This window comes from Zingiber officinale, chromosome 1A (assembly GCF_018446385.1).
Source record: "Zingiber officinale cultivar Zhangliang chromosome 1A, Zo_v1.1, whole genome shotgun sequence".
NCBI classification, from domain to species: Eukaryota; Viridiplantae; Streptophyta; class Magnoliopsida; order Zingiberales; family Zingiberaceae; genus Zingiber; species Zingiber officinale.
The window spans coordinates 142,762,721-142,775,109 of record NC_055987.1 but is presented as its reverse complement, the minus strand read 5'-3'; the positions used below and the strand labels follow the sequence as shown (position 1 = coordinate 142,775,109).

General features: G+C 40.0%; 1 protein-coding gene across 1 annotated transcript; it reads left to right on the top strand.

Moving 5' to 3' along the window:
• The first annotated feature begins 2,262 nt into the window (after positions 1–2,262).
• Positions 2,263–3,625, top strand: LOC122004333 (probable serine/threonine-protein kinase PBL15). The gene is made up of 5 exons (XM_042559241.1): positions 2,263–2,277; positions 2,394–2,599; positions 3,197–3,309; positions 3,406–3,434; positions 3,560–3,625. The coding sequence occupies exons 1-5, from the start codon at positions 2,263–2,265 to the stop codon at positions 3,623–3,625; spliced, it is 429 nt and encodes a 142-aa protein (XP_042415175.1).
• Positions 3,626–12,389: the final 8,764 nt, after the last annotated feature.

The following is a 12,389-nucleotide window of genomic DNA, read 5'->3' as shown; positions in this document are numbered from 1 at the left end:
GGGGCGGCGTGTAAGGTGTGGTCTCGGTGGAGAATTCCCGAACCAAAGAAATAAACCAAACCCACTCAAGTTTTCTATTTATATTAAGTGGGTATTTCGGCCCAACTCTAATATAAATATTATTGATTCCCTTTCCTTTTAGCACGGCCCTACTGGGTTCATCCGGTTACTAAAGTTATCTATAAGTCATAGGACCCATAGGTCTCGGGTTCAATTCCCGCGTAGGCTATTTTACGGTCCTATTTATTTTTGCTACTTCCGCTACTCTAAAAATTCAATAAAAATATTCTAAAATTCCAGAAAAATCATAGAATATTTCTAAAATAGTTTTGAGAATTTTCGGGCGTTACAGCTAAGGTAAGTCCATTTTTTAATTTTAATTTTACTAATTTTTATGTTTGCGCCTATTCATCTGGAAATAAGCAATTTGATTCTGCTGGAAGTACAGTAGTGTATTGGAATACAAGAACAATTAAAGTTCATTATCACCATTAATTGATAATTTGATATTAGATGATTTCTTTGACGGTAAATGACAAAATTCTTTAATGGTATCAGAAAATATGCCTTTCTGTTTTTTTTTCTCAAAAGGTCTCATTCTTCTTGAAGATTTATTTCACATTTTATATGGTTTTAGTATTTGTTATCTACTCTATAATGTTAATTGTTACATGGATAATTAGACCTTTGATGAGGTATTGACATCATATCGTGTCAGCTATAAAATGTATGTATATATGTCATGGATATCCTTTACACAAGACTCTATTTTTATTATTCTTTGTGTGGGTTTAGCAGTCAGTAGAGGCACTGTACTATCAATAATCTTTTCAATTTTGGTGAATGTTGAAGTTTACACCTGCTTTCTTTTTCAGGAGAATGTGGATATTAAAATTTTAACAAATGATGATGTTCTAGGTGATGCAATACCTTATGATCAGCAAGATGCAATGCGCCACCTCTATTACCAATTCCTTGATTTAATGCCGCCTACGGTATGGATACTTCACCTTGTAATAGTTGTTATTTCTTTCAATTATATTATCCACATTAAATGGTCATTAAATAATACTACATCTGTAATAGGAAGTTGCTGCAATTACACTGGAATTTTAGATCATAAGCTCTACTTTTTTTTCCTTCTTCTAGCACCTCTTGATTTATGATTCAGTTTTTTCTCAGTTTGCCACTTTTCTTTTATGGTCTTTCTTTATGAATTTTATTTTTCAAACCTTTATGAATCTGTTATACATAATCAGTCAGGGAGCCTCTGTTATTTATTGATTCACAAGTACCTGTTATTTTGGTAACTAATATAGTTATACTTTAGATCCAGCCCTACTAAAATTTTCAATTAACAGTCACATTTTCACAATGCAATTTGGTCTTATTTGCTGTGGTTTTATTTGATCGTATTAACTCATTTATATTTTATTTCTTATTAGTTCTATGTTTCTTATTCTAGGTTATTAGGGAAGAACAAACCCACAATTTCCTGGTTCACATCCAATTTCTCTTAACAGGTGTGTCTTTATCCTTGTCAATACATATATATATGTGTGTGTGTGTGTGTGTGTGTGTGTGTGTGTGTGTGTGTGTGTGTGTGTGTGTGTGTGTATATACATACCTTATTTATTTAACATCTTTAGCCTGACGTGAAAGACAGCTAGTAGTTCATTGTGTTTCAATGTTCAAATCTGCAAAATTATGAATGTATATTTGGATTTTTGGAACAAACAATCTATTGGTTTACATATATTGTGTTTCCATCTAATATTGTGTTTCCATCTTAAATTCCCATGTAACCATGTTTTGACTGGTTTGCATTTTAGAATGAGCAACCAAAAGCTTTTATCATTCCTTCCCTTTGAAACATTGATGTAAAAGATGTATTTTAAAACATCTCCAAATGTCTGTAACTTTATGTATTACTATATTTCGCTATGACCTTACTGTTCTAGCCTATGACCTATTTAGTTATCATCTAGTCTCGTGCCATACAGTTTTCATTTTTATCCTTCTCTACCAGCTCAAATCCTATTCTTTTCTAGTGATTACAATTTCAATACATGTCTGTGTCATGAATTTCCACTGTATATGCTAAGTGTGTCAAGAGTTATCTCATGTTGCTTTTTCTGGGTGGTGTAGTTGTCGTTTTCTGAAAGGTGGAAACTACTTGAAGAAGAAGTAATTCGACCAAGGAATTATGAGAGAAAGCAATTAGAATCTGACAGCAAGGGACATCCCATTTATAGATATGATATGGAGCCATTTTCAGTATGTAGATGTCAAGATACATGAGTTAATTAGTATGGCATGTTATAGATATTAATTAGTATGGCATGAGTTAATTAGTATGGCATTTTCAGTAATAAGTTGGGAATTTTAGGCAGGATCATGTTTTGGGTGTTGGAGGATTTGGTAGAGTTTACAAAGGTTTGATCAGTGAAGATCTCAGGGATGGGCTGCAACCCCTTCAAGTAGCAGTGAAAGTCCATGATGGTGATAACAGTCATCAAGGTCATAGGGAATGGCTGGTATCCATCTCCAATAACTCAATTGTTGGTTTTGTCTCATCGCTTCCGATTCCTTCGTCAAGGTAAAAGCATCGCACTCTCGGTTCCGGTTCCTGCTTTAATCTCTTTTAGTCTTGATTTTGATCATTTACTTGCATTAAAATCATTAAACTATTCGTGAATTATCGATCTGCTGTAGTAATGCTGGTGAACTTGATGAAGGACTTGTTTTTATGAGGTCTTTTTAAGTGATGAAACCTTCTACATTGCTTTAAATGCAAGCAGTTGGTTGATTATCCAATTAGTGCCCTGTAATTTGTATACGGTTCATTAGTACCACAATGATTATGCGAGCATAAAAATGAAACAATAACATATTTTCCAACTTGTCCAGTAATTTTTCATTCTTTAATTTGTTGGATACAAGTTCAATTGTTAATTAACTTCCATAATAGGGGAACAAATGGCCATCTTTTGGATTTGCAATTCTATTTGACGTCAGCTATCATATTACTAAATTTTCATTCTGATAATGCCAAGGCACAAAACTTCCAGATTGCTAGTTTTTTGTTTTCTCTCTATATATTTTTTTCATGGATCATGAGTTACCTTGGACTTTTGTTATCAATAAACTCTTGCAATCTCCTCAAATACTCCTTATTATGTTGTTATGTATGTAGAAATATGAGCGGACAACAGGAGAACGTTGCAGCTCCAAAGTTGAATGAAAGGATATTGTCGTCATTGTCCAAGAGATCAGTGGCTGCCCATCCTTGGCATGATCTTGAGATAGGTAACCGAAAACGAAAGAAACAGTTCCACTAATATTTACACATCTATTAATTTGATTTGTCTCAGTATCTATTTCTGAACATGAATTTGTCTCCAGGTAAAGAGGCCCCTGTTGTGTTCAATGTGGTAAGTGTATTTTTTTTCCTTTTAACTGATAAAATGTATAAAATAAAGTATCAGAAGTGATATTGTTTTTTACAAATGCAAACTAATTTTGAGTTAATCATCTTTTTGCTCGTTTATCAAATTAGATTGCCTCCCAAAAGGATGCAAGGGTTAGATTTGAACTTGTTATTCATAGATCTATCACTATATGATGTGGTTGAGATAATTGATGAATGTTTATCTTTTTAAGCATTCCAATTAGTCATCTTGTTACCTGGTGCTCTTATTGCATTTTCAACTATGATCTTTGGTCTTGGTTTACTAATATATTATTTATGTGTTTTTACAGTTTACAAATCTCAAGTACTCTAGAGTTGAAATTGATGAAGTGCGGTTCGAGTGGGTTGAATGCATGCTAGATTACATTTGAAGTGTGGTTCTACCTTGATGTGTTAAAGGAATGTTCTACCTTGATTTTGATATCTATTAGCTAGCTTTTGATGTAAAAAGAATGTTTGAGTATTTTATGGATACTGTTGTAAGAAGATTATTTATATAATTTGTGTATATTTGTGTATTTTATGGATATTGTTGAATGAAGAATATTTGTATAATTTGTGAATATTTGTGTATTTTTTTTATTATTGTCGGTTTTTCATTGTTTCGGAAATCAAATTTGTGCTGTTAAAAATATACATATTACATCGGTTTTCCACCGCTGCAAAACCGATGTTATTAACTAATATTACATCGGTCATTTACCGCTGCCAAAACTGGTGTTATTAACATACAATATTACATCGGTTTTACACCATTGATGAAACGGTGTTGTTAAGTGATACTACACCGGTTAATAACCGATTCGAAGACCGGTGTTGTTAAGTGATACTACACCGATTTTAACCCGATGTCTAAAATGGCAGACTTTTAACATCGGCTTCATAGACATCGGTCGAAAATGAAATAGACACCGGTGGAAAACCGATGTCTATGAGGATTTTTGTTGTAGTGGATCGGTCTACAGACCGATCAGAAGGTTCACTGATCGGTCCAGGGACCGATCAGCAGGCTACTGATCGTTCCCTGATCGGTCTACGGACCGATCAAAATGTTCCTGGATCGGTCCAGGGACCGATCAGGAGGCTCCTGATATCTCCTGATCGGACAGCCGTCCGATCATTTCAACACCTAACACCCATCTCCCTTAAATCTTCCCGATCCTTTCTTTTCTCCTGTCACGCGGAAGCCCTAGCCGACTCTTTCCTACATCTCCACTCTTCTCTTCTCTTTGCCCGCTAAAGCCCTAGCCAAAGCCCTAGCCAAAAGACACTTCAATGGCACCAAGGTAACTCCATACTTCCCTAGAACTACTCACTTTGCATTTCGGTTTCATTTCTCACCGTATCTGTGCTTTTTGTTTCGGGTGTTGGTGGCTCCGGTGCTCACTTACTTGCCCCATTGTATCACATTGTTAACCCTTAGGAAGAAACTAGTGGGTGAAGGAACCTCTAAGTCTAAGTCACCTGAGAAGTCGAAGTCTAAGGCTCCCTCCCGACCTCAACCATCTGTCTCCGAGAGATTTCCAAACCATCATTTTGAGGAAGCCTTTAAACAAAGAACCTTTAAATTACTCCCTTGTAGGTCTGTGGATCGTAAATTCATGGACGAATTTTTTCCAACTGTGTCAGAAATCATTGCCTACTACAAACTTGATTCACTTGTCTATTTAAAACGAGATATCAATTATGACTTAGTTTCTGAGTTTTATAACAATCTTCATCAAACTAATGATGTAAGTTATAAAACAAAAGTTGCTAAGCAGACTCTTGATTTCAGTTTCTCAGCCTTCTTTGACTATCTAGGTTGTCGGAGGTGTTCCGGAAATATTTTTTTGATATATCCTGACTTACCAGACCCCTTACCTTCACCTTTTGATGTCACATCTGACTCTATTTATGAGTATTTCTACAGACATCCTAGACCGGGTGGGCTAGATGAATTAGATGTTGATTTTGCTCCTTTTGCAGCCTTGAGATTATCTGCCCAAGATTACATCCTCTTTAAGATTGTCACAAACTGCCTTCTGCCAATCACATCTAAACCCTTGTCTGAAATCCGACCATATCATTGCCTGATGCTTTATGGATTGCGTCGGCGTCTCGACTTTGACATCATGTCCAACATCTACTCTTCGATCATCTCCTATAGTGAGCCAAACAGCTTCACTGTTTATATGCCTTATGGGCATATCATTACAGATTGGCTCGAGACCCTTCAGATTGATATCTCCAAGGGTAGAATAGTCAAGATGGTCAGACAGGACTGCAGACTTGGGAAATGGCCATTTTCCAAGTCTGGCATCATAGGACAGGATGGGGATGTTCGGTGGAAGGATGGGAGAGCTCTAGGTGAGTTACCACGGGGACCTCCACGACAGGTTGCTGCTGCGCCTGTTGATGCTCCTCCTGCTGCTACTGTTGACGATGGAGAGCCAGATCCTGATCTGCGCTGGCAGATCGCCGAGCTGGAGAGTCGCATTGATCGGTACGATGAGCTGCTGGTTGCTGAGCTCCACGGGCTGCGCGTTCGGATTGACCAGCGCTACGATGATCTACGCAGTCAGCAGTTGGCGACACATCAGGCGATTATGGGATGGATGGCCAGATACCCACCTCCGCAGGATTTCCCGGGCTATCCATTCTCGAGCAGTGGCATGCCACCTCAGGGACCCACTCCTCCCATTGATGATGTTGATGCTCCTCATGATGAGGAGGCTGATTGATACACATTGCTCTATGATGTCATTTTGATTATCTATGTTTTGGATGCTGTTTGTTGGATACTTATGTCTGACCTGGATACTTGCTAATTTCATATATTTATGCTGCTCATTTTCTTGTTTTTCTTTATGTTTCACTTCCTATTGGCTATTAATTTGCTATTCATATGTCATGTCTTGTATGTCTCTTATTTCTTTATTACTTTACACTTAGAGGGCATTCTAAGTGGATTAAGAAAAAGACAGTATGAGTTAAGGGGGAGTCCTTTATCGTTTTCTTACCTAATTTGCACCTTTTCGGTGTTTGACAAAGGGGGAGAAGATAACTAAGTTTAGAGATAAATGAAAGTTTGGCTTTAGGGAGAGTATCTTGATTTCCCCATCCTTATATGGTGTTGTATCTGTCTTAAGGGGAGAATCTTGATTCCCCTAAAATTAGGGAAATATGAACATTTCTTATCTAAACATAAATCGTGTTGTCAAATAACAAAAAGGGGGAGATTGTTAATACAGTCTGACCTGGCTGTTGTTTTGATGTTGACACTGATTTAAGTTTGTATCAGATATTAATTAAACTCAGACTGATTAATGATCAAGGTTGATCATGTGGAGAGGAAAAGTCCAAGTACGGATACTTGGCACGCGAAGTCGGAGAGGGCTCGGCAGCTCGTTCTCCGGACTAGGTTAGAGAGGGCTCGGTAGCTCGTTCTCTGGATCGGACAAAGTCGGAGAGGGCTCGGTAGCTCGTTCTCTGGACTAGGTCAGAGAGGGCTCGGTAGCTCGTTCTCTGAACCAGAGGAAGTCGGAGAGGACTCGGCAACTCGTTCTCCGGACTAGATCAGAGAGGGCTCGGTAGTTCGTTCTCTGGACCGGATGTGGAAGTCAGAGAGGGCTCGGTAGCTCGTTTTCTGAACCAGGAAGACGTTAGGGTTTAGGGCTGGGAAGCTCTAAAACCAACAGAAGCATTGGATCGGTCTGTTGACCGATCCAGTGATACTTTGGTTGTCTGGATCGGTCTGTAGACCGATCCAGTGATACATTAGTCATCTGATTGGTCTCGTGACCGATCAGTAACCACACAGGAGCAATCTGTGGATTATTTGATCGGTCTCGTGACCGATCAGTAACCACACAGAAGCAATCTGTGAGGTTATCTGATCGGTCTGATGACCGATCAGTAAGAAGAGATGGGATGCGATGGGATTCAGAGCGATAGGGGGGATCGGTTTGTGGACCGATCCACCTATAGGCTGATCGGTCCACAGACCAATCAGAATCATCCCAGACCGATCAGGAGATGTCCTGATCGGTCCAGAGGGCTATGGATCGGTCTGATGACCGATCCACAATGATGTCGTTTGTCTTCTACTGTTTCTCTGCGATTTCTGATTCACCTGTTCAAATCATCTGCTGTGAGATTTTTGAGTTGCAGGTTGCAGGTGTCGTGCCAATGCTCAATTTCAAATTAAGCTCCATCAGAAGAATAAGACCAAGTGCTCTTTCTGCTGTGTTTCGCTGCAAATGATGCAATTGGAGCATCAACGTTCATTGGCTGCGATCAGTTGGCAACAGCTTGACTCTTGCTTATTGGTTCGAGCTCAGAGACACCAGTGAAGACCATGGATGGTATTGGTGTGAGTTCAGAGAACCAGATGAGGAGGAAGAGTGATTGGCGATGCCTGAGTTGGTCGCAGTGATTCGATACAGGTGACAGTGATTCAGCTCTGGCTGAAGACAGTGAGAAAACAGAATAAGAAGAAGGAAGAAGAGAGGTTTGACAAGTTATCCCCGAACCTCATACATACTTGTGTTAGTTGTGGGTTGTTTCTTCTCCTTGTATTAGTTGTTCTTTTGCTTATTTCCGCTGTGCTAACAAACTTTTGTGAGAAGATTGTTTAAGTTTTTAAAGGAGGCTATTCACACCCCTCTCTCTAGCCATCCGAAGGTCCTAACAGATGCTTCTTCAACAAAATAAGCATTACATATTGACCCCTCATCTCTTGCTTTGTTACAAACATTATTCTTTGATTTTCTCAAAAACTGTTTGAATCGATACATTCATCTGTACTGGATAGGACCTATTATTTATGCCTCATATGGTAAATGTACTGATAGATTTCCATTAAATCAAAGAAACTGGATGGAAATATGCTCTCCAACTTACATGATATAAGAGGAATGTATATTTCTAGCTGAAGCATATAATCCATCATAATACACTTCGTTGTCAAATTTTTAAAAATAAACTCAATTCTGTGAGTGTTTGTCAAACATTTTAAAGAAGTAAGTTATGGAAAGCTACTGGAATAAGTCTTTGCATGAATACATGAAAGTCATGACTTTTCATTCCAAACATCTTTAACTTGTTCATATTCATGCATCGAGCCATATTTGAGGCATACCCATCTGGAAATTTGATTTCTTTCAACTAATTACATAAAGTTTGCTTACTATCTTTGTCCAATGTATAACAAGCCTTTGAAAATCTATTTGTTGTTTCATCCTGATGCAACTCTGGTCTGTTAACTAGTTCTTTTAATTCCTCATATGATTTTGTAATGTCTTTAGTTCTTCCAGACACGTTCATCACAGTATTGAAGATATTATTGAAGAAATTTTTCTCAATATGTATGACATCTAAATTATGTCCAATAAGTAAATACTTTCAATATGGCAACTCTAAAAAAAAACTCATTTTCTTCCAACCACATTTGCACATCCTAGCAATATATTTATTTATCTCATTAAAGTCAAATTGAGATACTAGTAGAAATCTATAACTGTTTATTTTCTCAATGATTTGTTCACCTAAAGCATGAATTGGCGAGGAAGTTTTCTAACTACAATATTTTTTAGAAAATTTCTTTTATTTCACCTAAAAGGGTGATCAATTGGTAAAATTTTACAGTGATTATCAAACTAAGATACTTTCCCACTTTAAGGTAATGCAAATGCATCAGAATCTGTTATGCAGTGTGGGCATGCTAATTTATCAGTCGTGCTCCATCTCAACAATATTAAGTATGCTGGAAAATTACTGATCGTCCATAATAATGCAGCATGCAATCTAAAATTAGTTTTACTTGTAACATCATAAGTCACCGACCCTATATTCTATAATTCATTCAACTCAACAATCAGAGGTTACAAGAAAATATCTATCTTCTCTTTAGGATTAGTTGGGCCAGGAATTAGCACAATAAGGAATATAAATTTATCTTTCATCCATATCCATGGCGGTAAATTATACAATGTTAACATAACTAGCCAAGATGAATATTGTTGCCCCGGCTGATCAAATGGTTGAAATCCATCTGTGGTAAGTCTCAATCTCATATTACATGGTTCCATTGTAAAAGAGGAAAATACAATATCAAGATGTTTCCATGCAAGGGAATCACAAGGATGACACATTATACCTCCTTCGTGCTCATGCTCATGATGTCACATCATGTGGCAAGCTTTAGCAGGAGATGTATACAGGCGTTGAAGTCTAGCAGTTAACGAAAAATGATACATTACTTTCCAAGCAAATTTTTTCTTCTTCCCTAGTATGTGAGTACCATGCTTATAACAATGGTGTGTATAGATTTTGCATTCACTCATATCGCTATCTTCGTTCCAAAATATCATACAATTATTTATACAATAATCAATCTTCTCTACACACAAACCTAAACCTTTAACTAATTTCTTTGTACTGTAAAAATTATCAATTATTATATTATCATCAGGATGCAACTCTAACATCAATTGACATATGTCATCATAACATCTTTCTAAAAAATGATGTTCCACTTTCATATTCAATAACCTTGCAGTAGCTGATAGTTGGGAATGACCAGAGGGAGTGTCTTTCCACACTTATCTTTCACTAGCCTTTAACATTTCATATAGTTACTGATATTCAGGTGTTGGTATTTCATCTATATTGGAATAATCAACCGCAGTATTCATTGCATCGTGAACCATTGATTATATTACAATAACATTAGTTGATGATTCAGGCGCAATAAAAGTTATGTCAGATGACGAACCACCAGAAGACACAATTGGTTTATGTAAATAAGGTTCTCCATTGATCCTGTCCGAGTGTTGAGTCGATGGACGCTGGGGATGTGGTGCTCCTGTTGATTGGTCGAAGACTCCCAAGACATAGCTCCTTTACCGCCGTGAACCTGCAAACACAACGTCGAGCCGGGGAGGGGTTCCCGACGACGGCCCTCCTACGCTCAAGTCAAATCTCTGGCAGAAAGATGTAGAGCAAAGAAGCAAGAACTGTAGCTACAGTAATGAAGTGAGCATACCTCTGTCGAAGTCTGGGGGTCCTTAATAAGGCTCCCCAGAGGCGCGTGCATGCTCCCAGTGGTGTGCACGCTCCTCAAAGCATACATGGAATGGATGTGTCAGAAAAACATGTCCGACACCCTACCTTAATAGCACGAGTATATCTCTGACGTGATAGTGGAAGCTTCTACCATACGATTCTCTGTCCGACCAGGCCACTGGCCATGCCTCTTGTCAGCGACATTGGTTCCCAGGAAGATCTCACCACATGCTCCCTTTGTCCTTTACTGGGCCGAGCGGAGGAACCGCTCGGCTAGCACCTTTCCTGGGCCAAGCGGGGGAACCGCTCGTCTAGTACCTTTCTCGGGTCGAGCGAAGGCCCGTCGGCTGACGGCCTTCAGGCGGATGCTCGCTCGGCCGAATGCCGTGTCTACTGTTAGCTGAGCGGGATGGCCGCTAGACTTCCGTTTCTTCCTGCTTTGCCTTGTGAGCGTCATAAACTCAGCGTCAGGCCGAGCTATCAAAATGTCGGATCGGCCATTCCTCTTGCTAATCAGGAAGGTAATCCGCTCGGTTGAACGGCTTGCCGCGTGTTGACCACTTTGACCTCCTGCCGGGCGGGTCCTCCCCCTTACCACCGGATCACATGTCCTCCCTTCAAGTCTAGTCGAAGGAGGCTAAAAGTCTGATTGACTAGACGAATAACCTAGCGAGTAGTTGGCTGGTCGGCTGATAGATGGATTAGATCCCGCTTGGTCCCCGTAGGATTGCTTTTTCTTCCTCGGTCGGTGCTTCGTGTCTTCATACTTAGTATCTTGGATACTTTTCCCCACCGATTTCGAAGGGATGCGAGCCGGTCAGCTAATGCTGACGTCGTCCGCATCTCCTCGTGATGCATACAAATCCTTTCCATTAAGGCCCAGCACGCGCTCATTAAATGTCATCCTGTGGGACGACGCCATGTGTCATTGGCGCAGTCGCCGCACGTCCGAGGTGGCAGCCCCTGATGTGACGTTTGGCGGTTCAAATTCAACAGTCGGATGTGCGCCCCGATTCCTACGCCCTAGATCGGACGATTCCGCTCGGCCGAGCTAGGTCTTTATAAAGTCTCCACACTGACTTTTGTTTCATTGCTGCCACTCTCGTGTTCGCGTGCTCTGGAGACTTTGCGTTTAGCGCTCCGGCGATCCTTCGTTTAGTGCTCCAATCTCCAGCTTCTCCTCTCCCTCAGCGCTTCCCTGTCCAGTAAGCTTCTTGACCTATCGTCTCCGCATTTGCTGTGGTTTCTTGTCCTCTGTTTCTTTTCACCATTTCGCTTGGTGAGCTTTTCCCTGTTCCTCTTGCTTTCTTGCTTTCCCGACGATTTTCTTTAGCGACCCCTCAGCCTCTTTGCTTCCCCACCGTGGCTAGTTCTTCCTAGCCGGTCAACCTCGCCCCTGGTCCCTGGTATACCACCATGCAGACTAGGTTTGATGCGAGCGACGCGGCACATCTTATAAATGCCTTTGACCTCCCATCCGACCACGAGATTTTGTTATGTGGGGTAGTCGTGCTATTCAAAGTGCACAACATCCCGCTGACCCCTCGGGTCTTCCATTACTTCTACTACCCCAAACAGTCCAAGTTGGGCACCTACCTATTCCAGTCCCGCATCGGCTTAGTTTTCTTCGATAGGATGTCCTCCTCCAACAAGCACTGGAAGGAGTATTTCTTCTACATCAGACTCCCCAAGCGACCAAGCTTCCGTACTCAATGGCAGACCGCTCTACCACATCCGGCTGAGCTGAAGAGATACAAGACTCAGCCAGATTACCTCCATGCTGCTAACATGTTGGTCGGGCTGAAGTTCGTGTTGGAACCCCAAGGTTGTTTTGGTGTGATCAACAAGTTAAGTTAGGTCCTGCATTGTA

Excerpts from the sequence above, each read along its gene's own strand:
- LOC122004333 (XM_042559241.1), top strand. Across the intron at positions 3,310-3,405 it reads TTGGCATGATCTTGAGATAG|GTAAAGAGGCCCCTGTTGTG; the intron begins GTAACCGAAAAC and ends ATTTGTCTCCAG. Across the intron at positions 3,435-3,559 it reads CCCCTGTTGTGTTCAATGTG|ATTGCCTCCCAAAAGGATGC; the intron begins GTAAGTGTATTT and ends TTATCAAATTAG.